The 27,553-nt window shown below is 40.5% G+C and overlaps 1 protein-coding gene across 2 annotated transcripts in view; it reads right to left on the bottom strand.

Moving 5' to 3' along the window:
• Nucleotides 1–3,512: 3,512 nt before the first annotated feature.
• fgf22 (fibroblast growth factor 22) overlaps nt 3,513–27,553 on the bottom strand; it is a 33,549-nt gene continuing 9,508 nt past the window's right edge. For both annotated transcript variants that reach the window (XM_086089258.1, XM_086089259.1), the window contains 2 exons: nt 8,849–8,952; nt 3,513–4,321 (listed from right to left, as the gene is read on the bottom strand). In XM_086089258.1, coding sequence (XP_085945384.1) covers nt 4,127–4,321; nt 8,849–8,952 — 299 coding nt within the window. In that variant the 3' untranslated portion in view covers nt 3,513–4,126. The remainder of the gene's footprint in view (nt 4,322–8,848; nt 8,953–27,553) is intronic.

Genomic DNA, 27,553 nt, shown 5'->3' with positions numbered 1-27,553 from the left:
GTCGCTGGGAGAGAAAATGACCACACAGGGTTTCAAAGGTTCCAGAGGCTACACGTTGTTGTCACTTGCGGCAGCGTGACTTGTGGCCTCCATGGACTGCGGACGTCCTCTTCTTAGAACACATTTGGAAGATTTCAAACGGCCCCTTCTTCTTTTTTTTTCTTTTTTTTAATGAGATGAAATGTGCTGCACTTTGCAGATGTTTCCACTGATCTCCCTTGACACTTCAAGTCTGATCAAACACAGCCCAGACACTCGTGTTTTTCACATCGTCTTCCCGATGTCCTTTCCATCCTTTTACCCTTCTCCTTTTGGGACCTTCCATGTTGATTTTGCGCCTCCCTCAATGCTGTGCACTTTTTGATCAGGGTCTGTTCTTCTCCAAGCAATGATTATAATGACAGCCCACCCTTTTTGGTATTGGATGACACTTTGACACTGATGAGTAGGCCAGTCTACCAAGACTCTGTTTTAGTGTTCAGTGCCAGCATGTCACATAAGAGGATGCACCTGCTCGTTCACTTCCCTTGCAAACATGCACAGTCCAACGCCTTAAACGGGGATTCTGCGAATCATTAAAAAGGGATTGAAAGTCATTAAATTGATTTGGCTGAATTTGAAGCCTTAAGTGGCATTTAAAAAGCATCGAAGGCATTAAAAACTTAAATACAATTGATGTAAAAACATTGTTGTTCCTGCTTTATTTTAAATACAACATTGTGCAAAGGAGTCACTATAACACAATTTACCAATAATAAATGTGATTAAAAAATATATATATATATATTTGTGGGACTGGTCACTAGCTGTAATTTACAATGAACAAAATGGCCTAGAATCCACGAGTCGCTTCATTTCCCAAATGCTAATTGCTCTAAATTTGAAAAGAAAACTCTAGTGGCAGAAAATTCCTTTTGTATATCTTTTTAACTTCAAATAACTTGTTCAGCTTGCGTTGTCCGACCGGCGAGTGGCGAGCGCAGTGGCTAGTAAGACTACATTTCCCATGATTCTTAGATGCGAAAGCAGGAAGTAGTAGTTCTGATCAATGCCAATTGCCTGCTGCAGACGAGATGTGGACGCAAACGAGAACGCAAACGTGAATTTGGAAGTAAATAGGAAGGAATGTAACAGTTAAATTCCCTTTTAATTGGTTTATGGTATGAATCACTATGACAACTGTGCGATTGATATACACATGGCAAAAAAAAAGGGACGCTGGGACGCGACCTGTGAAGGGACATCTGGTCACCCAACGCAAAAGATGCGAACGAGCATCCGCGTTAAGCTAGCGGGGCCCTATTTTAGGCAGTTGTTTGGCTATATTTAATACATAAAGTGTTTCCTTTGTTTTATGTATTTATTGTAAAATGTGTTTAGAAGAGTGATATCAAATGATTTCCAATATAATTGTGGGACATTTTGTTTTGCGACCACTTCCAGGGAACGTATTGTGGTCAACGTTGTAAGTAGCACTGTACCACAAATCAACAGTAGTTATCCGTCCAATGCAAAGAGGAACAGCTGAATACAAAGGTAGGAGCGGACCCCCCATGCTGCTATCTGCCTGCCGCCGGGTTGAAGTACAGTGCGATGATGCGACGCCCTCCTGACCAGACGTGTCCCCCGTCGCAGTGGTCTCGCATAAAGACGCGCTGAAAGCTTGGCCTTCATTCACCCTCCCAACGGCCGACTCTCCTTTCTGTTCGCTGAAAAGACAGAGTGGCCTCCTGTGCCACTGGAGCGCTCGCCTGTGTCTAAATGACCTTGATGTCCCCCCTGCGCCGATCATAAGCGCCGCCCCACTGGGGTCCTTGTCATGATTATGATGATGATGACGGCGATGAGGAGGAGGGATTATGGCGGGAGGGCTCCAATGGAGATGTTACAAACACTTAACTGTCAGTGAGTAGGCACAAAGGTTTAAACGCTATTGTCACCTTTCACAATACAGTGGAACCTCCAAAAGTACAATGTCCCTGAGCTTGTACATTTCTCAATTTGACCAATACGATGAACCCATCGTTCGCCGCGGGGGATATTGTGGTGGCTTGAGCCGTTGTTCCATGTTTTATTTTTTATTTTTTGCTTGACTTGCGAGTCAGGCTTGACTGCCGTTTCCTACGTTAGGTGAACATAAAAAATAAAAAAAAAGGTCAAAAGTTGAAATTTGCTGTCAAGCTAAACGTGAAAAGCCTTTTAGTCTGCTAGCTTAATGCTAATGCTAACTGTTTAATTATTTACACTCTATTTGATATATGCCATTAATGTATGTTTTTATAAAGTGCAGTATTATCATTAGTGCTATTCTTCATATTAAAACACATTAGAAAATGTTTTATTGATTTTTGGGTAGGCAGGAATTGACAAACTTGTATTTCAAATCACCTGTACACAGGAAGTCAGCCATTTTGATTTGAAGCGGTCATTTTGGGGTCATTTTAGCCTTTTCCACAATGAAAATGTGCTAGAATTTTTTTGTCCATTTTCTAGCAAATTTGACCCATATATTACTATACAGATGGATGATGCTAAAAATAATTGAGAAGCACTGCGTTTCACCCCAAACCATTAATATCTTAGTTCCACATTGTCTTCGTCTGCCTTTTAGATATTTATAGACTGGCAGAAATGTATACCAGCAATTAATGTACTCCTGATGCAATTTCCATCAAACTATCTCAGTTGTAGTAGCCCTGAGATTTTTTTTAGTTTTAATGTGAACAGTGGCCAATTTATTTTCACACTTTCATGAGGGTAAAGAATGTGAAAAAGTCACTTCAGACTTTTATGATGGCGGCGGTTACTGTAGACACTGGAATGTAAATACAGGCAGTCCTTGGTATAAGACAAACTTCTGGCCCTATACTCGGAATTAGTACGTAAGTCTGAATGTGACTTGTACCTGTAGCCTAATTATGCTAATATAGTAGTAAAGTCAAAGCTACAGTAAATATTTGTAAGATAAACAATCAATGAAAACCAGCAAGTTTAAACTGACCATGCTTTTTTTTTTGACCACATATTCTTGCACTGCTGCACAAACAAATTTATTACAGAGTTGTGAACTCAAAACGGCATATTATGGGATGTAAATCAAGGACCCTGGTGAAAAACAGATTGGATTATTTTAAATAGTGTACCTGGTACTAATTAACTGGAACTAGGCACTCTCTGTCAGTTGATTGATTGATAGAATCTTAAGACTTGGTGAAGCAGCATGTGACTCTTCACCCAAGGTTATTGTTTTATGTCCTATTCAAGTAACTGTCGTCAATTTTGTGATCATGAGGTGACTCGTGTCTCGTATAATATAATTTGCACTGGGCTTCCTCGTTCCATAACAACAATTTGTACTTAATACGTAGAAACGAAACATATTTCCAATTAAAAACGGGTTCAAAATCAGAAATTCAACCTTTGTGGTTCCATCATATCATTCCGAATGATCTGAACAAGACTAGACAATAACACGGTTAAATACTAAAAAACGATCTTGAATATATTAAATGTTTTATTAGCCTTGTTGTGGAGAAAAATGTTAGCAAGAACCATTTATTAAGTGTACAAAAAAAATGCATGAACGGAACTGGAGCTGCTACGTCACAATCGAGTGCGCCCGCAGCCTCTATGCAATGTAGGCAATGGCGAATATGGAAACGGGTTAGTTGACTTTACATTACCAAGTGAAGGAGCACACATTAGAGACACAGCGGAAACACTGGAGGCGTGCATGCACACAACATACAAGTCATCTAAAAAGCGGCTAGTCGTTCATCTATGTGACGAGATGCTTTTCGGGTTTGAGGTCTCTTAAAGTAGTCCGGTATCCAAGGCAGCGTTGAGACTTCTTTGTAATCATCTTGACTGACATCAGTTTCACGATAGGAAATCCTGTTGACCCGCACGCAACGTACGCGGCTGAGCAAGGTACCACTCTACTGTCAAAAGTCTTTTCAACATGAGGAAAATAACTTAAAAAGCACAAACTAGCTCTAGAAATAAACGTTACAAATCTGATCAAATGTACATATATGTGACACGTGGGTAGATTGAGATAAGGGCGGGTGATGATGATGATGATGATGATGATGATGATGTCCGCGCCGCCGCTTTGCAAGGCGAGCTAGGAGGGCAGCATGGGCAGGAAGTGAGTGGACGGGTGCCTTCGCCGGGCTTTATGGCCGCGTCGCGGCTTCCCCCGCCCGTTCAGCGAGACGAACATCTGCCTGCCGCCGTGCTTCCAGCGTAGCGAGGCGTACGTGTTGTAGCCGTTCTCCTCGATGCGCTCCTTGAACTTGCAGCTTGGGTTATACTTGACCTGGAAGGACGACAGACAGATACCCGTGGGTAACTTGACGGGGATAACGTCTGTGTTTCGTTTCATGTCATTTGATTTGTTTATTTAACAGGGACAATGCAATCGGACATAGACGCTAAACAGAGCTAGCAGCTGATGTTGAGCATACAGAGTTGAGCAATTGCTAATTTACAACCCCTGTCCCACATAAAAAAACACATAAAAACAAAGCCACTCCTTAAAAATAATAATAAGAAGAAGAATTTGTCAGGTGTAACGGAAGAATTACATTTAGTAAATCAGCAACAGGATCGCATTTGAAGAGCAATGTTTCGTCGTTAAAAATGTATTATTTTGCATTATACCCTTAATAGCATAAATGTCATAATGGGTGGTGTTCAACAAGGCTCTATACTAGCTCCCACAGATTTTTGTGACATTATAAATGTCACATTAAAAAAAAAACTATTAAATGATAAAATACAAATTCAGAGAATAAATAAAAGCATAATATGAGAAGAATAAAATTTACATTTTTGACATTCATTTTTTTAAATATGACTTTCTCTCATTAAATTTGTGAATTTATCTTGGGAAAATATAACAATTTTAGAGGTGTCAGGCGATTGATTTTTTTTAATTGTAATTATTCGAATGACTTCAATAGTTAACTCACAATTAATCGCAAATTTCATACCTGTTCTAAATGTACAATAAAATATTTTTTCTACGTTTTCATACGCTTGTAAATATGAAAATGGAACAAATGTTAAACTAATAGGGATATGGCTGCATCCTTTACTCATTGATACAGTAATTTCATAAAAATTCATAAAATTTAGTTAAAATTAAAAATATACTGTACTGTATACGAGTGTGATATTGATTTGGGTTGAGGCCATTTTTCTGCCACTAGATGGCATAATTGCAATTGTAAGATGTTGGTGACAGCTCCATGCATTTTTCTTTTCATATTAAGAGCTATCTAATCTTTAACATGAAGTAACTTGTGGAATTCTGCAATTTTTTTTAAATTGTAAAATACAAATTGACCCCAGTCTCCACAAATATATGCATTGTTATTAAATTTATCACTGCTAAATTTTGACATGGACGTGCCTGCTGCGTTGTGACTGGAATTCCCCCAGTGCAGGCTTTCCAAGTAAGTGGGCGGTCATTAATCACGCGTTAAAAAAATGAGTGGCATTAAAGGAACTTTAAATGAACTCAAAAGGAACAAACTCATTTTGACACCCCTACTTTATTTTCATAAGATTACAACTTTTTTTTTCCTCTCAAAAACATTTCTCTCTTTACTCTTTTCTTGAAACTAGGCAACTGTTTAATACATATGCCATTTAGAAGTAGGACTACACACGGAAATCATGTTTAAAGTTTCTGTTTGTAAGTGATGACACTCGTAGATATTTTTAGCTAGTTTTGTATTCGGGTGAAACTGAACAAGTGCTGACCCGACGCGGCGGTTTGTCAGTTTTGCGTGAAGATGAACAGATATGTGAAGGCATTGCAAGCAAAGCATAGCCACTCTTCCATGGCTGCTTAGAGCTCCTTATCAGATAATACAATACGCTCTGAGTTGATAATGCGCAGATGCTACAAGTGCGACGGGATGTTATTGCGGCTTCACTTTGTAGCAGGTTGAAGGTAATCCTTATCGCTCGGTACGCTGACTGATTGCGTGTCTCGTTTTTGGCGGACGTAGACCGCACGCCTCTCAGGTCTGATCTTAAACAAAGAGGCGGGAATACATTTAAAAGTTGATGTGCGGTACACACACAAAAAAAGAGGGATGGCACGCAAAGACTTTTAAGGGAGCCAGGTGGCTCTTTGTCATTGCTTGGCTTTTCTTGTGTCCGCTATGTATTTTGACAGTAAAACAAGCTGCTCTGGCCCAGGTGTTACAGCCGTGATGGACAGGAACACAGTGACCGCATGGTGAGGCTAACGGGAGCTGCGGCTTTTAGCCAAGACACAATCAAGACATGCTGAAAAGCACTTGGATCAAATTAACTCATTCACTGCCATTGACGGCTATAGGAGTCAAAAATTCATTTGAACTATTTCTATTAGTTGAATATTTTTTTCACTTTTGTTAACAAGAGTATGAAAACCTAGAATTTTTGTTGTTGTACATTTAGAACAGATATAACATTTGTGATTAAGCGTGAGTTAACGATTAAAGTCATGTGATTAATTATGATTAAAATTTTCATCGCCTGATGCTCCAAATTTTTTATCTTTTCTTTTTCTTTTTAATTCATTCACTGCCCATGACGGCTATAAATGTCAAAAATTCATTTGAACTATTTCTATTAGTTTAACATTTTTTCCCACTTTTGTTAACTAGAGTATGAAAACCTAGAATTTTTTTATTGTACATTTAGAACAGATATAAAATTTGTGATTAAGCGTGAGTTAACGATTAAAGTCATGTGATTAATTATGATTAAAATTTTCATCGCCTGATGCTCCAAATTTTTTATCTTTTCTTTTTCTTTTTAATTCATTCACTGCCATTGACGGCTATAAACGTCAAAAATGTATTTGAACTATTTCTATTAGTTTAACATTTTGTCCCACTTTTGTTAACTAGAGTATGAAAACCTAGAATTTTTTTATTGTACATTTAGAACATATAGAATTTGTGATTAACCGTTAGTTAACTAGTGAAGTTATGCGATTAATTACGATTACAAATTCTAATCGCCTGACCCCCTAATTTTTTTATAATCTTTAAAAAAATATTTTCTTTAAAAAAAGAAAAATAAATAAGAAGAAGAAAAAAAGATTATTAAAAATTAGGGGCGTCAGGTGATTAAAATTAATTGTAACTAATCGCGTGACTTCACTCGTTAACTCATGATAAAAAAACAAACAAAAGATTATTAAAAATTAGGCGTCAATGGCAGTGAATGAGTTAAACGCCTCTCCTTCAGTAAACCTCTCTTAAGGTAATTTTTCAAAAATATAAATAAAGTAATCGATTTTTTTTTTTTGGGGGGGTCTAATAGTGCCCTCTGCTCAAACGGGACGTCCTTCCCAAATGAAGTGCGTGGTCTACTTTCATGAATTAATGCCACACCCTAAATAGATGCACCCCACCATGGCCAACTTCAATAAGTAACCGTCGTACCCCAAAAAGACGACTACTTATTTCCCCCGTGTCAAATTGTGGATGCTGTCCACTTCAATATATAAAGGACACGCCCCAAATAAAATGCTTCCAAATGCTTCCTTTTTCCCCCCTATACAAAATAGTGAGTTCGGGTTGATTACAGATTTGTCTACTACTTTAGAAAAGCTTAACAAACAAAACTCTTCTTTATTGAGTCTGTGACCTTTTTAAGACCTTTGAATGGCGGATTTAAGGCTTAAGTTTCATTTTTAGGGATTTAAGGCCTTCATTTTGGATCATCAAATGTAAGACCTTTTTGAGGCTACTTTGATCAAATTCAAGGTCTGTCCTTCGTTAAATGTGACCACTAACGGCTCTCACTCAGAATGTCGAGTCACTCTTTCATGACCTGATCAAATGACCAGTCAATCAGGTGCATTATCTAGCATAAATAGGTGTAAAAGGTTTTTACAGTGAGAGGTTTCTATTCCTTGTGCGAAAAAGCCCTCTGCTAGCCGTATTGGTCTACCAAAATACAGAAAGTAAACACCGCACTCCAAATGCATCCTCCTTCCTTGCATGAAAACGTATATGCAACATTTCTATAGTATAGCGCATTTCCTAAAATCTGGTTACTTTGTCTAGTGAGAAAAAAAAAAACGCGCCCCAATTAGATGCCTTTTTTTTTTAATCATACAAAGTCTTCTTTATCAAGAGTGCAGACTATTTACAAATTTGTGAAATTCTTCAGAAAAGCTTTTCAAAGAAAACTTGCCATGTTGTTTATTGAGTCTGTGGCCTTTTGAAGACCTTTGAACGGGGGATTTAAGGTTTAAGTTTTATTTTTAGGGATTTAAGGCCCTTATTTTGGATAATGAAATGTAAGATTGTTTTAAAGCTACTTTGATCAAATAGTGTGGTGGGGTTTGGGGGCTGGAGGCGGGGCAAAAAAGAAAAGAAAAGAAGATAACAACCAATCACAGCTCAGCTTCAGAAAGCAGATGTTGCTCAGGTCTCAGGTAGCAACCAATCACAGTTCAGCTTCATAAAGCAGGAGTTTGGTGATTGGTCGTTGCCTGAGCCCTGAGCAACTTTAATGTCATCTTCATTCGACAGCAAGTGGCAAGATGGCCGCCCCCTGAGATGGATAAAAACGGCTGGATTTTGCTTCATAACTCATATTCCACAAATGTGAAGTCACATATAATTATTGTCAAGAAATGTTGACTTCAACTTTAAGATCTTTGAGATTAATGAGACCAAGTGTCATTTTTTAAGAATAATTAAAGTCTTCATTTGTTCAAATGGAACATTTTTAGAATGCACCAACACCCTAATTAAGACAAATCTCGGATGTCCCCCGAGATTGACCCCCCCTCCTCCAAAGGTTGGCAGCCAGGTTGTATACTCACCGATCCGAAGAGCGTGCCTTTCTTGGACATAGCTAAGTACAGCCCAGTGCTGACAGACTTGATGGCAACAACTCCCACACTGACAGATCGGATTTCCATCAGACCTGGAAAATAAAAGAGAGAACAAGAGTCGCAGTTAGCTTCTTTTTTGTGCGTATGTGTGTGATCCTCATCAAAAGCCGCTCAATCAATGGGATGCCAGATGCTCTGTGGCCAATACAAGAGAGAAAGCACACAGACACAAAGCTTTTATACAACACACGTTGAATTAGATCATATTGCGGAACCGGGGTCATTCTTGTGGAATTGTTTGGGGTGGGGGGGTTGTTAAAGCCTTGCTCCTGACGATGCCCACAGTTGTTTACAGACGGCCACAAAAAAAAAAAAAAAAAAAAAAAAAAACTGCATCTGCTTCGAGTGCTCCTGCTAACGCCGAGAATAAGCTGGCAAGTTTGCAGGCTTAATTGTTTCCTCTGGGCACCGGCTTGCAAACGAGTCCCATGTGGCTCACGCTTGATCTGGCTTTTGTCTGCATGCAAAAAAGGCTGAGAGCTAATTACTGAATGAAAACTTTTTCCCGCCACTTTATTTGCACACAAGAGCACCCGGATGTGGCAGCTCGCGCATGATGATAGTTTTCACACTCATTAAAAAAGTAAGAAAGAAAAGAAGCAATGAAAAGATGAAATTGTGTCACTTAAATTTCAATTGGCGCTAAATATCAGCGAGAAAAGAATGCAGGTGCCGTTTGGACAGACACTCCGGCACAGAAAAAAGCTGCCAGGAAATGAAAGAGTCATAAAAGTCAGCTTTTGGGTAAAATAAATAAATAAATAAAAAACAATAAAAAATGTCCACACCTGAAATGGAAATTTACCAGAAAAGGCTGCTCCATCTAATCACATAATGTTGTTAGACTTGGTGAAGCAGCATGTGGCTTAACCAGCTGTCATAGTGATTTTTGTGTATTTTATTCATATTCTATGCATCTATTCATTCATCTGTCCATCCATTTACTGATACCGCTTATCCCATTCAGGATTACAGGGAGCTGGAACCTATTCCAGCTGACTGGTCGCCAGTCAATCGCAAGGTAGAGACAGACAGCCTGTCACGCTTGCATTCGTACCACCACTGAATGCACAAATTGGGGGTAAAACGAACGGCAGCTGCTGTTACGCTTATACTCAACACTGAACCATCTATTGATTACAAACATACAATTGTTTATAGTTACACAGCTTACAAAAAAATTATAAATTATTATGCACATAATATTTTGTATATGATTTTCCTAAATAGTCAATGTCTATATACTGTATGTATACATATGATAACTTTCCTTTTTTTTCTATTTTTTTTTTTTATACAAAACAAGAATTTTGTACGACTGCGTATTAGGGCCATATATATATATATATATATATATATATATATATATATATATATATATATATATATATATATATATAAATAAATAAATATATATATATATATATATTTTTTAGGGGGTAATTTATTTATTTTTTTAATCACCAATTTATGAGAAAAAACGCAAATATTTATGACATTTGCAAATTTGCAAGCAAAAACTCACACATTTAAAATAAATAAACTCGCAGATTCATGACATTATAAATTATTGTGAGAAAAAAAACTCACAAATTTATGAGAAATAAACTCGCAAAATCCAGTAAAACAGCCGGGAGCGAAGGAGGTTGCTTCAGTGAAAATGGCTGGGAGTGAATAAGTTAAGAAAGAAAAAGTGGTTATTTTGAAAGAATAATTTATTAGGTGATACATTTATAGTTATAATTAGGGCCTGACTGATATGGATGTTTTTTTTAGGCTTATGCTAATTCCAATATTGGGCAAAGTAACAGACCAATAACCAAAAAAATCGTCCAATTAATAAAAAAAATATAACGAATAAAACAACGTATTTTTGGCTACTTAACGCCTTAGAATAATTAAAACATGCAGAAAAAAAAGGTAGATTTTGCCCAATTAAAAAAAAAAAAATCAGTCGGGACCTATCGTTATAATGTTATTATTGTGAGTGAAAACTCTGTATTTTACTACCACAAAATCTGGAAATAAAGTTTGGCGGACAAAATAATATTACAAGAAAATAATCTGCTTCTTCCATCACGATGCATGTTGACGTTTTCAGTGTGTCATGTCTGCCGGGTGAGATCATCCCGCAGACACCACCGAGTACAAAGAGTCCAAAGCAAAAAAAGACAAAGTAAACAAACACGTGAAGTTCCTGTTGAGTGTCTTTGGTCTCTACTAGCTCCAGCTGCATGCGACCAGGGACTGCCCCATTAGTCCATCCAGGTAGGCGTCCAGCTGCACCCTCATCATTCCTCCGCTGCCTCTGATCCTCTCACTTTACACTTTGATGGCAGCACTCCTCTTTTCTTTCCCTTTTTTTTTTTCTTTACGAGCTGTGTTTACAAACACCGGGTGTGCTCTGGTGGCACCTGGAGCGTGCGAGTGACTTGTAAGCAATTAGCTGAGGCCCGGCTGGCGATTGGAGCGCTGCAAGGATTTATGGGGGATTAGTCCAGGCCAATGAAAACCGCTGGTGCCTGAAAGTGCTGCCAGCAGTAATTGCTGCTTGGACGTCCCACACGCAGCAGGAGCGTTGCGAGCATATTTGTCATCATTTCAATTTAGCATTCACTCAAAATCTCAGTGAAGTACATTTTCATTCTGTTTTCAAGTGTGCTTTTATTTAATTAATTATTGATTTATATTTTTGTATCCATTTTTATTTATGTATTTATTTTTGGTCATATATATATATATATATATATATATATATTAGGGGTGTTAGAAAAAATCGATTCGACAACATATCGCAATATTACAGCGCTCAATTCTCGAATTAATTCAATATGTGCCCGAATCGATTTTTAAACATAAATTTTTTCATGTGAATATTCAACAAAACGTCTTACTTAAGGTTTGGATTATACATTAAGTATGGAAGAATATTATATTAATGGAACATTAAGCCTTAATATTTTATTTCAGTGCTGTTCAAACACGAAACAGACTTATAAGCCTGAATTTTCAGATAAATAAATACATTTTCATACAAATCTTACAGTGTGCATGTACAAGTTTACTGATTAGTATTTTCTAAATTTAGTTTTAGTTTTTTAGATTCGTATCGGGATTAATCGGTATCGAATCGTGACCTATGAATCGTGATACAAATCGAATCGCCAGGTACTATGCAATTGACACCCCTAATATATATACATATATATATATCACATATCTGGTGCAGGTGATCCTATAGCTTGAAAACGGATGGATACGTTAAACGTAGAACAGGTTGTGTTTAAGCAATAAACATAACTACATGTAATAAGGTAAAACATTTAATAAATGTTTATGTATGACATTCAGAATATTTGTTCATGTCAAACTATTGGGGTAATTTTTTCCATTTAAAAAAAAAGTAATTCACTGATTAGAAAAAGAGGAGGATGAGTGCACAGTGGATCAATTTTTTTTTTTTAATTAAATTAACACATAACAGGTGCTTTTCAAATTTGGAGGGCAAAAATGTTGACAGAAAAGCCTTTTTAATTAAGCGATTAATCGTGATTAATCAAAATTCTAAGATGTGATTAATCTGATTAAAATTTGTAATGTAGAAAAATAATAGCACAATCATACAATCACACGAAAGAAAAAATAATAATATTGTGCTCTGGATTTAAATCAAGACAATATTATGCAAATTTTCCAAATGAACCCAATATCTTGTTTACATTTGCAGCATGCTGTCTTTGTGACGGCGACCATGGGAAAAAAAATGACGGCCTGAACATAAGAAACGCACTTCGGGTGTCATTGTCTCCCATTACCACAAGATGAAACCGGCTCTCTGCTTTCAATGTGATTGTGAGTTGTATTTTAATTTGTTTTTATTTGCATGAATCTCAAAACATTTTCGTAATTATTTTTCTTGACCGCCGGCAGATAACAAATGTCATCTAAATTGGGCTATTATGTTCATTTTACGTCTCTATGGAGCCTATTCTTCTAGTAATCCTTTTTTTTGAAGTGTGGTATGAGGGTAATTATAACTCTAAAAACATGTTTATTGAAGTGCATAAGTAAGAGAGAAGTGTCCTTGAGGTTGCGGTTTATGGCTTATGGCATTTTTCTTCCTAAGAGTCCACAAGCTAACGGCCCAAATGCAAGTCTTTTAAATGATATCAAAAGAAGAAACACTGGAGTCCAATTAGCTGTTTGCTCTTTAGTGGCATTGGCGAGTGAAGGGCCCTTCTTCAGTGTGTTCTGCTATGCAAGTATCAACTGATGGCCCCCATTGAGTGCATGAAAAAAAAAAAAGGTGCTTTTGGCTTCCCACTTGCAATTGGGGGGGGGGGATCTCTTAACCTTTGACATGTTTTGGCTGGGACTGTCAATACGCTCAAGCTGCCATTACAAGCAAATCCCGCGCTATACATGCCCAGTCAACTGTGGACTCGCCATTTATTTTCCTTTCTATGGGGATTTTTAAGTCTTTAAAAAAAAAAAAAAAAAAATTAATACTCTTTCTTTTCCTTCCATCCCCCATTTTTTTGGACGTTAACCCATCGTCAGATCATTCAAGCCTTTTCTGACCTTGGAAGGGGGAGAAAGGAAAGCGAATGAAACTCTCATGGGGTTCCTTCCCTTTTGTCCCGCTCATGCTGAGGGGGGGGTGCAAGGGAGTACACAGTGAAGGTGCTGCTTTTAAGATGGGGTGGGGGGTTGGGGGGGAAGGGGGTCTTTGTTACTCACCTGAGAGGTAAAGACAAGATCTTATTAAGCTAAGTTTTGAATAGAGGCCACAAAGTGTGGAAGAATGGCAGAAAATAGTCACACACATTTTTCCTCCTGCTTTTCTTTTTGTTCCCTGGCCCGGCTCTTTAATTTCTCGGGTTGCCCCCTTGAGCGGCCCTCTATGGCTCAGTGCTCGACCAGAGCCGAGCCTGGGAATCTCGTCGTTCCCGCTGTGCGCCTGTGCTTGATTGACACACCTTTTCAATTATTTCACAGTTTGCTTGCTTTTTCAACGAAGAGGGCCCTGTTGGTTTTTTCCCCCCTCTTTCCATTCTGCCCTCCTTTACAAAATAGCAGCTTTTCATGTCGGGGTCTGGGCCGCCGGGCCTAATGGCTGTGACCAGCACCTTTGATCAGCCGTGACCCCCTCCGAGGTTCTGGTAGTGGGCGAAGCGGGCCGCCTGTGTGGATCGGCGCTCACAAAGGCGGCATGGCTCCCTATTGCTTCAAACACCTTGAGAGATTACCATGGGAACAGGCGCCGGCCTGCACAGGTGGCACGGGACGGGAACTTGCCCATTAACCATTGATTGGACGCTCATGTGTTGCGAGCATTTCGTTTTGTCCCGATTTTGGATTTGGACAATGGTTGTCGTCAGACAGCAAAATGGTATTTGGTATATTTAGTTGGACTGTCGTTAGCTTTGTCCAGGGCTGGACTGGCACAAATAATCCGCCCTGGCATTTTGACTCAGGCCCGCCGACCCAGCCCGATTCCTGACCACACGTAGCTACCATGTGGCTACGCCACTGCTGTTGATTGGTTCAATTTGCTCTCTGTTAGAATAAATGTACATAAGTTATCCCATATTTACTCGTATTGTATTGCAAAGCATGACTCGTGCTCTTGCAGCTGCAGAACAGCAACTGTGCCCTTATCACAAGATAAGGACAGAAACATTTTGTTGTTGAAACGCCCCTGTAAAAAAAATAAAAAGAGAGCGTCCCTCAGAGCGGGTCGAAGATTGTAACTGAGCACATCGCCGTCCGTTCTCCTCGCGAGTAAAATTAATCGAAGGCTCTTGTCTTCCATCCTTGTCTATTGTTTATTAAATGTTTTAGGTTGACTGAACCTGACACTCTCTATATTGTAAATTGATTAATTGGCTGCCCCCTCTAAATTGTGGGTTGGTGTCTTGGGGGAAAATAGGGGAAGGAATTTTGATTATGACTCGACTTTACACCGATCTGATCGGCTTGATCAGGATCCCGTGATATATTTTTTGCGTGCAAAATCAGCTGTAATGCTTTAATTTGCCCATTCGATCACGTCATGATTCCCGTCTGTGAATATTTTGTTTGAAACGGTTCGACAACTGGCTACCTTGAGAGTGTGTGTCACGTGTAATACAACAAGTGTGCATAACCGACTCTTTGTTACGCAGCAGCTGCCAGTCTAGACGTCCCTCCCTCTCTTCATACTGTACCTGCCTTCCTGTCTCCCATCTGCCAGCCTGCACCCTTTCCCTTCACTCCTTCCTCTTTCTCTTGAGGAAAACCATCCTCTCCGCTTCCTTCCGCCCCTCCCTCCGTGGCCGTCTGCAGCGGGCCTCTGACACCTCTTCACACCTATTGACTCTCGCAAGGCGTCGGTATGATTTATTAATTCCCTAGCAACAGCTGCGAGACACGCCGTAAAGAGAGCGAGCTTGCTTACTTCTGCCCCAGCGAACCTGAAACCGACCCCGTCTGCACTTGCTCGTTTCTTTAGACAAACCGTTTGCTGCTTTAAGTTTGGTCATGATGAGAAAGGCGAGGTTTCATTGACAAGACGAGACGGAAACGTCAGTGGGTCAAAACGCATGCTTGCTGTACAAAAAAAATTCACGTTTGTATTTTTAGGCAGGCAGTGTTCAAGGAGCTAATCGTTGGGTCCTTTGTGGCTCGTCACGTCGTGGTCGGAAGGACTGGTGACTAGATTTAGAAAGTTACGAACGTGGGGAGGGTTAATTTCCTTAAACAAGTACAGTGTTTCCTTGTTAGGTAACTTGACGTCAACATTCCATGCTTGTGATATCAGTTTGTTGGCTAAGTTTAGACCTCATGCTAACCCTAGCGCATCTACCTGTATATGCTAATATTAGCCTTATGTTAGCCTAGCTAGTAAGGGGATTTGCGGCTTCATTTTAGACCCGTTACTGTTCCCCACACAAGAAAACAAACAAACCGAACAGTACCGATGTACTGTATTATAATTTTGGCCATTGCACAGAAAGAAAGATCAAAAAGTACAAAGTAGGTTCTAGTCATAAGGTTAATAAGCTGTCATATTTTTGTTTTGCTTGTTTGATATTTAAGGCCATTTTCTTAACAAGGTAGTATTTTTGATAAAATTATTACATTAATTATTATTGGTAAACGGATTGCTTTTTTAATTGTATTTTATATATATATATTTATATATATACATATATATATATATATATATATATATATATATATATATATATATATATATATATATAAAACACAAAATGACAAATTGGCCATTCAGTAGTCAGTCTGCTGTTTACATCACTACATGATATTAGTGATAGACCGATTAAGTTTTTTTCAAAGCCGATAACAATTATTAGTAGTCAAGGAGACCGATAATTGATATTTCAAACTGATATTCATTTGCAGTAAAAGAGAAAATATTAGCGTCAAAATAAAAAAAAGGCAGATGGTCGATTTTTGTCATAATGCCAAATACCGGCACCGATAATCAGCCCAGACGATAATTGGTCTCTCCCTACATGTTATATTATTTGTCAGGATTCTGTTCAAGATTCATTCTCAGTTGTGTTGTTTACACAAAGTGTGGCGATTGGCACATTTGAATGAGACAGGAAATTCCCAAACCTGGCTGAGATTTTGGTTTTAGAATTTGCATGGCGAGACGAATCAAAGGTTCTGGCAGAGGTTGTATGTGGCCCGACTGCTCGAAGGTTCCCCACCCCTGCTTCAAACTGTCTGGAAGTAACTCGACTCGGGAATCCTGGACAGTTAGGGGTCCATCAGCTATGTGCTCTTGTTTGCTTTCTTCAAATTCGGAGAGGAAACGAGAAGCAGGATTATTTGTGCATCTCATCGTTGCCTCTTTTCTTCTTGCACACTTGAGCTTTCGCAGACGCAAACACGCTGTCACTAAGGAAATCACACTGTACACAATGTGTGCGGTTATTCGGCCGTGACTTTATACAATGTCGTCTTTACCCTCGGGGATGTACGGTGTGTGGTGCGGGGAGGTCGTCGCTAAAAACAAAAACAATTGGTTTGCTTAGTGATGAGTTGCCCGGGGAAATGAAAAGAAAAATGGCAGCTTCATATTAAAATGGCCTGTCTCTAGTGCGGGTCATCACTGGGACCCCTAAAATAAATATGTACAGAAATACAACAGATATGTATAGCTAATGGATACACTCTAGAAACAGTTGGGTCAAAAATAATCCAACTATGGGTAAAAAATAAAAAGGGGACCGATCCTCTACTTGGGTTGATTTCACCCAACTTTGAAATGGGTCTTTCAGCATAAAACAAATCATAAATATTGGTCAGATCCTTTACTTGGGTCAAAATATCGGGCCATTTTGTATAAAACAACCCAGAAAGTTGGGTCAAATTGACCCATAAAGTGGGTCTGATCGGTCCATTTCGGTCCATTTTTGATCCATGGACCACGGTCCATTTTTGATCCTGCACTCTAAAAACTGTTGGATCAAAAGTCAAAAGTAACCCAATTATGGATAATAATAAAAAAGAGCCGATCCATAAAGTTGATTTTGGATCCAACTATTTTTAGAGTGTAATATAGAATTATGGATAAAAAATTGACCGAAATGGACAGATCCGACCCACTTTATGGGCCAACTGTTTTTATAGTCTAGAATACACTCAAAATGACCCAATTTTTTGACCCAAGTAAAGGATCTGACCAATATTTATAAGTTGTTTTACACTAAAAGACCCATTTCTTGACTCAAAGTTGGGTCAAATAGACCCAAGTAGAAGATCGGTCCATTTTTGACCCATAGTTGGGTTATTTTTGACCCAACTGTTTTTCGAGTGTATCCTTCTTCCTCTGTGTCAACATTGAGGATGTGTAGCGACAACCTTCTCCCAGCTCTTTGGAGCCTGTGAACGCAACACATGCTGGGGATCTGCTGAAAGCCGACTCCCGTCCCCTTGTTGGCCGTAGCGCCGTCCAAAAGAGGTGACATTCTCCCACACATACAATCCGCAGGCCCCAGGACTCCCCGTGTTACCCCGCCCCCTCTACCCCCACCCTTTTTTCAAACGGGGGCTGCTTGGGAGAAAGACTCCAGGGATTAGCCCCGGCCAGGTTCTTTCAAAGGCCATTAGAGCAAATTACAGGTATCCTGTTACCAGAGTGCTGGGACAGGCCAGGTGAGGGGCGCAGAGGCCACGCAGGAGAGCAGGGGTCAGCTCGGGACAAAAAGACAAGGCCACCCTGGGCCCCACTCCATCGGAGGGTCTGCCCGGCTTCACAAACTGCTAGGCCCGCATCCATGAATGGCTCACTTGATGGGACCTCAGAGACATTGTCTCACCACTGTAACTTTAGCCTTTTTTTTCCTCTTCATAGTAGCCCCCCGACATACACGCACACCTCCCTCTGCCCGAGCTTTTTTTTCTTCTTGTCTTCTGATAGATGTGGGTATGGAAAACAAGGGGAAATCTACTGTAAAAACAAGTTGAACGGCACTTTGTTGACCTCTACAGAGGCTGAACAAAATGAATTTGAAAAAAAAAATCATCATTCGAATCCTCATTCCCAAAAAAATTTAGATTTGTTTTTTTTTAATAATTACGGTTATGAAAACATGACAAACATCACTGCAGTAACTATAAAAAAATAGGAAAAATCTCATTTTGAATTAACACCTGGAAGAAAACAGATGGATCAAGAAAAAAAAAAACAATCCCGCCAATGTTCTTCCTTGGCCCACATTTTCAGGTCGTTCTGACATCTGTATTCAGAATAGCTGAGGTCAAATGTAAGTGCGCAAACATCCCTACCATATGTCATCGCTCTGATTGGAATTACATTTACCATCCGTGATCCGGACCTAAATGGCAACCACACGTGTGCTGTCAATGTATCATTATGAAACTGATGTTGTTGATAGAAACGGTGGGGATGGCCACAGGGAGTTCCGTATCCTGTCATTTTCTTTAGCATGTCACACACACATACGCATTGGCCACACACACGCACACACCCTATCCCAACCGGTGGATGACAATCTAGTGGAGGAGCTGCGGAAGTGTTTCATTAGCCAATTACCGCTGCAGATAAGGCCTGCGTTCCCACAGTCCACAGGGCCGTGGGTCAAATGTGACCAATTATCCCCCCCCCCCCACCCCACCCCTCCACCCCGCGATTCCCTTTGCAGGACAGATTATTGCGTCTGATTTATCCCCAGTCAGACAGACTAACCCAGTACTCCGCAATCCACATCTGGAGAGTCTGAGTGGGCTGGAAGTGTGCTTGTGTGTGTGTGTAGGTGGGGGTGTGTGTGTTGGCACTGAAATAACGGAGGGAACATTGAGAGCAGGGCTGGGCAACCTATGGCCTATAGGCCAAATATCAATCAACAAGTCTTTGGGTGGACACTCGCTAATTAATATTCCATTCAGTTGTAAAAGGTAGTCGAAGACAATCATTGTGAATATGATTAATTCAATCCCTTAATTGGAAATGACCTGAATAAATATCCACTAACTTGGAAGGTGTCATGTTTCGGTTGTGTGGGGGTTGTTTTTTTGTTTATTATGTTGTCTTAGTCTTTGGTTGGTGTTTTTTTTTGTCTTGTGTCCCTTGTCTCGTCATGTCTAGCCACGTCCACCTGTGTGTGTCTTCCCTTCCCCAAGTGTGTCTCATTAGTGTGGGTGTATTTAGTCTGTTGTGTTTGTCCAGTCGTGGGTGTTTTGCCTATGTTATGTGTGGAAGTTCGTGCGTCAAGTCTTCGTCACAGCCAAGTCGTCTTCGTCACAGCCAAGTAGCCTTCGTCACCGCCAAGTAACCTTCACCACAGCCAAGTCATCACCACAGCAAAGTCGTCCTCGCCACAGCTAACCAAGTCGTTCTTGTCACAGCCAAGTAACCTTCGTCACCGCCAAGTAGCCCTCACTACAGCCAAGTCATCGCCACAGCAGAGTCGTCCTCATCACAGCTAACTAAGTCGTCCTCGTCACAGCCAAGTCGTCCTCGTCACAGCCGAGAAGCCATGGCCCCAGCCAAGTCATCGGCACAGCAAAGTCGTCCTCGTCACACCAAGTCATCCTTGTCACAGCCAAGTCGTCCTCGTCACAGCCAAGAAGCCATAGCCCCAGCCAAGTCATCGGCACAGCAAAGTCGTCCTCGTCACACCAAGTCATCCTTGTCACAGCCAAGTCGTCCTCGTCACAGCCAAGAAGCCATAGCCCCAGCCAAGTCATCGCCACAGCAAAGTCATCCTCATCACAGCTAACCAAGTCGTTCTTGTCACAGCCAAGTAACCTTTGTCACCGCAAAGTAGCCCTCGCTACAGCCAAGTCATCACCACAGCAAAGTCGTCCGCGTCCCAGCTAACCAAGTCGTCCTCGTCACAGCCAAGTCGTCCTCGTCACAGCCAAGTCGTCCTTGTCACAGCCGAGAAGCCATAGCCCCAGCCGAGTCAAGTCACTCCACAGCAAGTCAAGTCAAATCAGGTCCTGTAACGTCACGCTCTGTTCCAGGCATGGTGGCCAGTCTACTCACGTCCTGTCCAGTTAGAGGCAAAGAGGTCCACAAGAATATATTCCTGTATAAAAAAAATTACCACACCCATACTTTTTTTGTGGGTAAAATCATTACCCACATGCCATGGCTTCATATGCTTAGTTAAAAAAAATTGCAGAGGTACAATTAGGAGAATTTTTAGGGGGTCGCACGTGGGACCCTTAAATTGACATGAATGAATGCACCTGTAAAATGTTGTTAATTTTTGAATGCATATCAAAATGCGTGACCTAAGATTATTGAAGAAAAAACAATATATTTTCAACCTCAAAGGAACCAATGTTAGTTATACTCTTATGATTAGATTATTGCATCATACATTCAGCGTGGCCCACACAGCACTCACTAAAAATTGGTTTTAAAGGTTGAAAGACTGTGCTGGCATTTACCCCCTCATCAAGCGGTAATGAGTGCACACGTCCTGTCCATCCTGTTGAACACCAACCCCCCCACAAGATGTGATTGTACTTAACGGCACATCAATCAGTACTTAAAGGAACCTCTGGGAAGCCCTTCTGATGATCAAACTCCAAATTTACAAGCATTTGGGGGGTAAAACTAGAGGACAACCTGAGGGAGAAGCGGGCTGCAATGATGGATAGCGGGGGTGAAAAAGGTTAACGAAGGCCAACAGAGTGCGCCTGTGTGGTACCAATCTTCCCAACTAAAGAGGCCTTTTTCTTTAATCAGGGAGGGGGGACGGGTAGAGCAAAGTGCCTCCAAATCATGCATTACATCCACAACAAGCCAGCGGCCGCCTATCAAAGGCTTCACAGATAGTTACGAGCAGATCTGCGTGCTGAGGGCTTTGTGACTCACGCGGCTTCTGCAGTTTCCTGCACTTTGCTGCCCTGGGAATAGTGGCCAGGATGGTGGAATCCACATTAGTCTGAGGTCATTCCCCCCGTGCCGCTAAATTGCAGAAGGCTGGCATGCCGCCGCCGCCGCCGCCGCCGCCGCCGCTGCTGCGTCTGCGGCTGCTTTTCGTTGGCATCCCAGACTTGGGACGCGGGAAGGTAATCAGACAAAAAACAAAGGGGCTTGTTTACGCTTTCCCAGCCTGGCGTTCATGGGATTCTCCTGCAATCTTCTCCCGGAGTCAATTACAGTCACTTTTACTGTATGTCAGAAGACCCTTTTTTTTACGCTGCCTGCACTTTTCCATCTTTCTATATCGCTGGTCTGTATAAAATGCCACTGACAGCGAATGGTGGTGCATAGTCTTCTGAGGTTGGAGCTGGAACGGCGGTGGGACAGCACCTGCACTGACGGAAATTCCACTACAATGGACCCCTGCTATTCATGGGGAATAGGCAGCCCGCCAATCATACCATCAATCAATATCGCATTCCCTCACAGCAGCGTCACAATATTCAACCCGTTCAGGTATTCACTTTCAGATATGTGCTGTACAATAAGGAAAATTGTCATATTGTCAAAGCCATAATGTACTTTATAATAACTTACTACTAACGTAAAACTCATTCGCTCCCAAAAAAACGTATAAATACGTTCTAGTATAACAAAAATGTAATTATACGTTTTTTATGTTTATTTTTTGACATGAAGAGGTGTCTTTATTTTAATAATTTTTGGTATAAATACAAATGTATAAATATATTTTGGTAGTTATACAAAAACGGCCAGAAAGTGGCAGCAGAGTATAAGAGATCAGCCATGTTGCACACAAGCTCATTTCACCACAGTTTTAAACAGATTTGTGAATAATGATGAAACTTAGCTATATTCTAATGCCAATTGCTGCTAAATGGAAACAGATAGAAAAAAAATTCCTGATGAAAGGAGAGACTCTAATCTTTCCTTTGGTTGGTTCCATGTTTCTATAGCAATAGAACACAATATTCTGTGGACCTTGCAAAATCTGTCAAAATCCAGTAAAACAGCCGGGAGCTAAGGGGTTGCTTCAGTGAAAATAACTGGGACGGAATGTTTAGTACAGCACAACTTGGCCACCAGGAGGCAGTTTAATACTGTCATGCAGACACAAACGAAGAAGACTTTCACAACTACTGTAAGTGACTCAGTAACTGCAGTGATATAGCGGGAGCTGGGGTCAAACATCCATTGTGCATGTGGACTTTTTTATTGCTTATTGATCAATTTCTACAATTTCTGATCAATCTGATTTAATGAGCATACAGGGATTCTTGCTTTGTCAAATTAAGGTATCTGATAAAAAAATGTGCGCTCTACCAGATTTTCTACTTCAACATCCCAAGGTCAATGTCAAGAATGAAATCTTCTTGCCTCACTGTCACCTTCAAGCGCAAGTGTGATGCACAGGTGTGTTCCAGTGAGTGAGCACAGACAAGACACAGAATATGTCTCCATGTGGCCCACATTTACATTATTCAAATGCGACGGGCACACAGGGAGGTGACAGAGGTCAGGACTCTGTCACAACTGTCACTTGCTCCACTGGCCAGACTGCGTTGACCCCCACCCCACCCGCTACGGGGGGGAGAGGACAGGCCAGGTAGACAGCAGGAGAGAGGCGGTGATGGGTGCAAAAGTACTGACCAATGTGAAGAAATAAAACAGTAGCAAAAAAACCTAAAAACTAATAGCCGCTTTTGTCCAATCATGCCGCCATAATCAACGAAAACCAAATGCTCATTTGTGCTACTTTAAAACTTCTCTTCAAAATGTGTGGTAATGAACTTATTCAATCCCGGTCATTTTCACTGAAGAAACCCCCTTCGCTCCTGGCTGTTTTACTGGATTTTGACTGATTTTGCAAGTCCCACAGAAAATTGTATTCTATTGCTATAAAAATATGCAACCTATCAAAAGAAAGATTAGAGTCCCTTCTTTCATCAGGAAAAAAAAAAGTATATTTGTATCTGTTTCCGTTTTGCAGCAATTAGCATTAGAATATAGCTAAGTTTCATCATTATTCACATTCCTGGTGAAAACACAAAAAAGTGCTTGGCCCTGGCTGATCTCTTATACTCTGCTGCCACCTGCTGGCCATTTTTTATAACTACCAAAATATATTTATATATTTGTATTTATACCAAAAATTATTAAAATAAAGACACGTCTTCATGTCAGAAGCTGCATCAAAACCTTCTGTATGCTGTTGCATAAATAAATGAAAAAACATATAAATACGTTTTTGGGAGTGAAGGACAAAGTATTTAAAAAACGTATTTACACGTTTTTGGGTTTGAATGAGTTAATAGCTCTTGCTTATTACAATATTCCCTTGGCAGAGTAGTCAAAGTTGTTACATTGGATTAACGCAGTGTCCGCTGAGTATGCGTGTCTGGAGAGAAGTTGGTGTGTCACCTTTCAAATGAGATGCACGATTGGCAACATAACTCCACAAGTCATTAGGAGTGAGGCATCAGAACAAAGATGGCTGACTCTCCCAGCGCAACACCTCATGCTATACAAGCGTGTCTCCTAATGAGGAGCATGTCCCCTGCAAAATGGGAAAAACACCCGCTCACATCTGCGCGTCCGCACACACACACACATGCACGTGAACGGATGGCGAGTTACAGTCTGGTTCAAATTAGTCATTTGGGAGAGGAAGCACACATCTTTTTTCAGTTTAGGGTGCACTTCAAGCTCCTGCAATGACACGAGTATAAACACAGGCACATGCATTCCGAGCGTACACACCTTCAAAGAGAGTTCCTTTTTGGCTAAAGTGGAGATAAAAAGCAGGTCTTTGTTGGATGTCCGATCATGCGCTTCACATTTCCGTTCAATATCTTCTTCGGGACTCACTTCGCCTCACACTTTGGGACAGCAATGGGCAACCGACATATATGGCACATGGGAGGGGTTTAAATTAAAAGTGCAAGAGTATATACAAGCAAGTATATAAAGGAAATCAGAGCACGAGTGGAGGCATTGAGCTTCGCAGTTTCGCGTCACAGATTGCGGGTCCAAATTTGCATCTTTGAATAGCAAAATTGAGACTCACAGATTTTGTTCCCAATAAAAAAAAGACAGAGTTCTGCTGCCATGCATGAAATTGCAAAAAGATAAAAATAAATTATTGCGATTTAGACACTGGTTCTATTCAGACGATTCAGAGAATGACGATTTAAATGTTTAATTATGGAAAAAAGGGCAAATCATGGATGTTCTACAAAACATTTTTACATTCAAAATGTCACGCTTTTGGCTTTAAGAAACACTAAAAAAATAAATAAAAAATTGTTGTAGTCGGTCACAATTTTTTAAAGAGCTTTTAGTTGCTTTGTTTGTTTATTATTACCTCTGCCAAGCACATAATACAAAGATGAGAAGTACATTGATTTTTATGGTTTGACATTTTTTATCTCGTATTTTCCTGTTTGAAATAATTGTCCTCCCTGCCCTTTCATTTTGGGTTAAATTAAAAAAAAAACACATTTGAGTATATCTTGTTGTATATTTCATGTATGCTAATATCTGACCAATTCAAAAGTTGAACTTTAGTCTCAATCAATATGCTATACTGACTTTTAACCCATTCAGACCCATGGATGGTTGCAGTGGACATGACACATTCGTGTGTCTAAACCAATAAAACGCATCATTTGGATGATGTCAACACTTCTGATTCATGATGGGATCTTAACTGACCAATCACAATCGACGATGTTCATGTTAAAAATGTTGCACGTAAGATTATAACATGTTACAGCCATATTATCGTGGCGTCCACTATAACAACTAAAAACATGAGATTTGTTTTATCTATGTTGTTCTTATGTGGGGAAAGAGTCCAAATCAGCAGCAACAAAAAAAGAAAAAGAAAATAAATTTGCTGGTCTGAAGGGCCCACGGGCATGTTTACCTAAAGGTTTGGCTGGACTGTCTTTCGTTTTTTGAAGGGGAATCTCGTCTCCTCTCACCCAACTTTATGTCATTACGCTGCGGTTAGCAAATACACATCTTCCCTGCTTTGAGCAGCGCACTTATTTCCTGGCCCTAAAACGCACCCCCCACCCCCCAAACACACGCACACACACACACTTTCCAGTATGTTTTAAAGCCACACAAATCTGGTAGCGCCGCTGCGGGCTCGTGTATAAAAACCGCTAATCCTAAAAACATGGAACTACGTTACGCAATTATCTGCATGTTAAAAAGTTTTCTGGTTTGTATTTGTGGCTGCGGACAAGCATGATTAGTGAAGTGAGACCCCCCCCCCCCTCTTCCCTCTCTCAGAAACCTAACACCCTTCATGGAGATGACTGATTCACCTGAGGTGTGCACGATTTGACCGATTTCACATCGATTGCACTTTATGCCCTGTAAAGTTAATATTTTTATGGCCTGATTGCCTGACAGCGAGTCAATATTTGTCCTGCGTGTTGTGCCAGCTCTATTTATGTTTATGTGTGCCAGCAAAGAGAGAGCGTTTAAAGTCTATTGGGACTTTATGGAGCGTCCTTGTGCACCTGTGATAATAACAGGAAAGAAAAACTGAAGCTCAGCGTAGACCTTGTGCGTAAGAAACGCCTTGCTGAGTCTTCTTATTACTTCCTGCGTGGACCAAATCAAAGAAGACAGCGGGGAAGGGGGTATGTCTGTCTTTAGGGCAACAGGTGCATTACATTCCTCTCCGGTGCCAGGCTCACATATTTAAAGCTATTAAGTGCAGTACTTAGTCACTTACAACAGCTATGTATCCAAAGGATGCCAAGTAAATAGAGCAGGGCTCCTTTAGTCCGGGGTTTCAAGGCTTTGTGACGCGCCTGGATCAGTTCACGCAAGGTGGCTTCGTCGTATGCGTCAAAACTAGGGGCGGGTGAGCACCGATACCAGGCATCGGATCAGGCCGATACCAGCCTTATTTTAAGGTAGAGGGTACTCGGGGAGGCTGCTGATACTAGTCATCGTTGCTTAAGGCTTAAAAGAAAATAGTCTTACATTGATTGAGTCCTACGTGGCAGTAGTTGTCCCCCCCCATATTAACTCATTCACTGAAGCAACCCCCTTCACTCCTGGGTGTTTTACTTAATTTTGATTGATTTTGCAAGGCCCACAGAATATTGTGTTCTATTGCTATAAAAACATGGAACCTTCCAAAAGAAAGTTTAGAGTTTCTTCTTATATCAGGAAAAAAAAGTATATTTGTATCTGTTTCCGTTTTTGAGCAATTAGCATTAGAATATAGCCAAGTTTCATCATTATTTACATTCCTGTTGAAAACACTGGCAAAAAGAGCTTGCTGCAACATGGCTCTGGTTGACCTATTGTATTCTGCTGCCACCTTCTGGCCGTTTTTTTGTAATAACTACCATTCTTCATGTCCGAAGCTGCAGCAAAGCCTTCTGTTTGTTCTTGCATAAAAACAAAACGTATAAGTATGTTTTTGGGAGTGAAGGATAAAATATTAAAAAGCGTATTTATAAGTTTTGGGGTTTGAATGACTTAAAAATAATTATAGTGAGCGTCTTAACCTGGTAACTCACCAGACGATGTGCAAAAGTCTAGTTGAAACTTACTGTAGCACTAGCTTTGTTGCATTGTGTGATTAATGGTGTCTTGTTGCAACGTCTAATCAACTTTTAGACTCCAATAGTTGTTTAGTCATGGGGAATTCTTATTTTTCTCTAAAAAAGTTTCAAACGTCTTTTTCTACACAGAGTTAACCCTTTAGATTCGACTATTATAGCAATTTTGTTTTATACTCTGGACGTAAAGCTCCTCGGCTTTCAGAATCAGTTGGAATTAGGTTGCTAGCGCTAATGGTTGTGGAGTTACGGTGATTTGAAAAACATGCGTCATTTCCTCTCCTCCGTCACTCTCCTGAGGACGCGCCACTTCCCCCTCCTCCACACGTGACAATTTGTCAGCTACCGTAATGTATGTAGTATCGTCGTAAAGCTCCACTTCTCTGCTTTCAGAAGCCGTTGGGATTTACGTTTGCTTGTGCAAACGTTTCAGGAGTTACGGTGATTTGTCCCAAGTGTCCTGTTGGCGGCCCTGTGAAGTTGTGTCTCTTTTGTGTCACCTTCGCATCCGCAGGATGTAACGATTGAAGGAATTGGGTGCCGAAGCCAAAGTCAGACTATAAAACCAATGACGAACCCAGTAAATCCCGCAGAGGAGCC

Source organism: Leptonotus elevatus, chromosome 11 (genome assembly GCF_054856555.1).
Source record: "Leptonotus elevatus isolate MCC_2025b chromosome 11, RoL_Lele_1.0, whole genome shotgun sequence".
In the NCBI taxonomy this organism is placed as follows: domain Eukaryota; kingdom Metazoa; phylum Chordata; class Actinopteri; order Syngnathiformes; family Syngnathidae; genus Leptonotus; species Leptonotus elevatus.
This window is presented reverse-complemented; position numbering and strand designations above follow the sequence as displayed.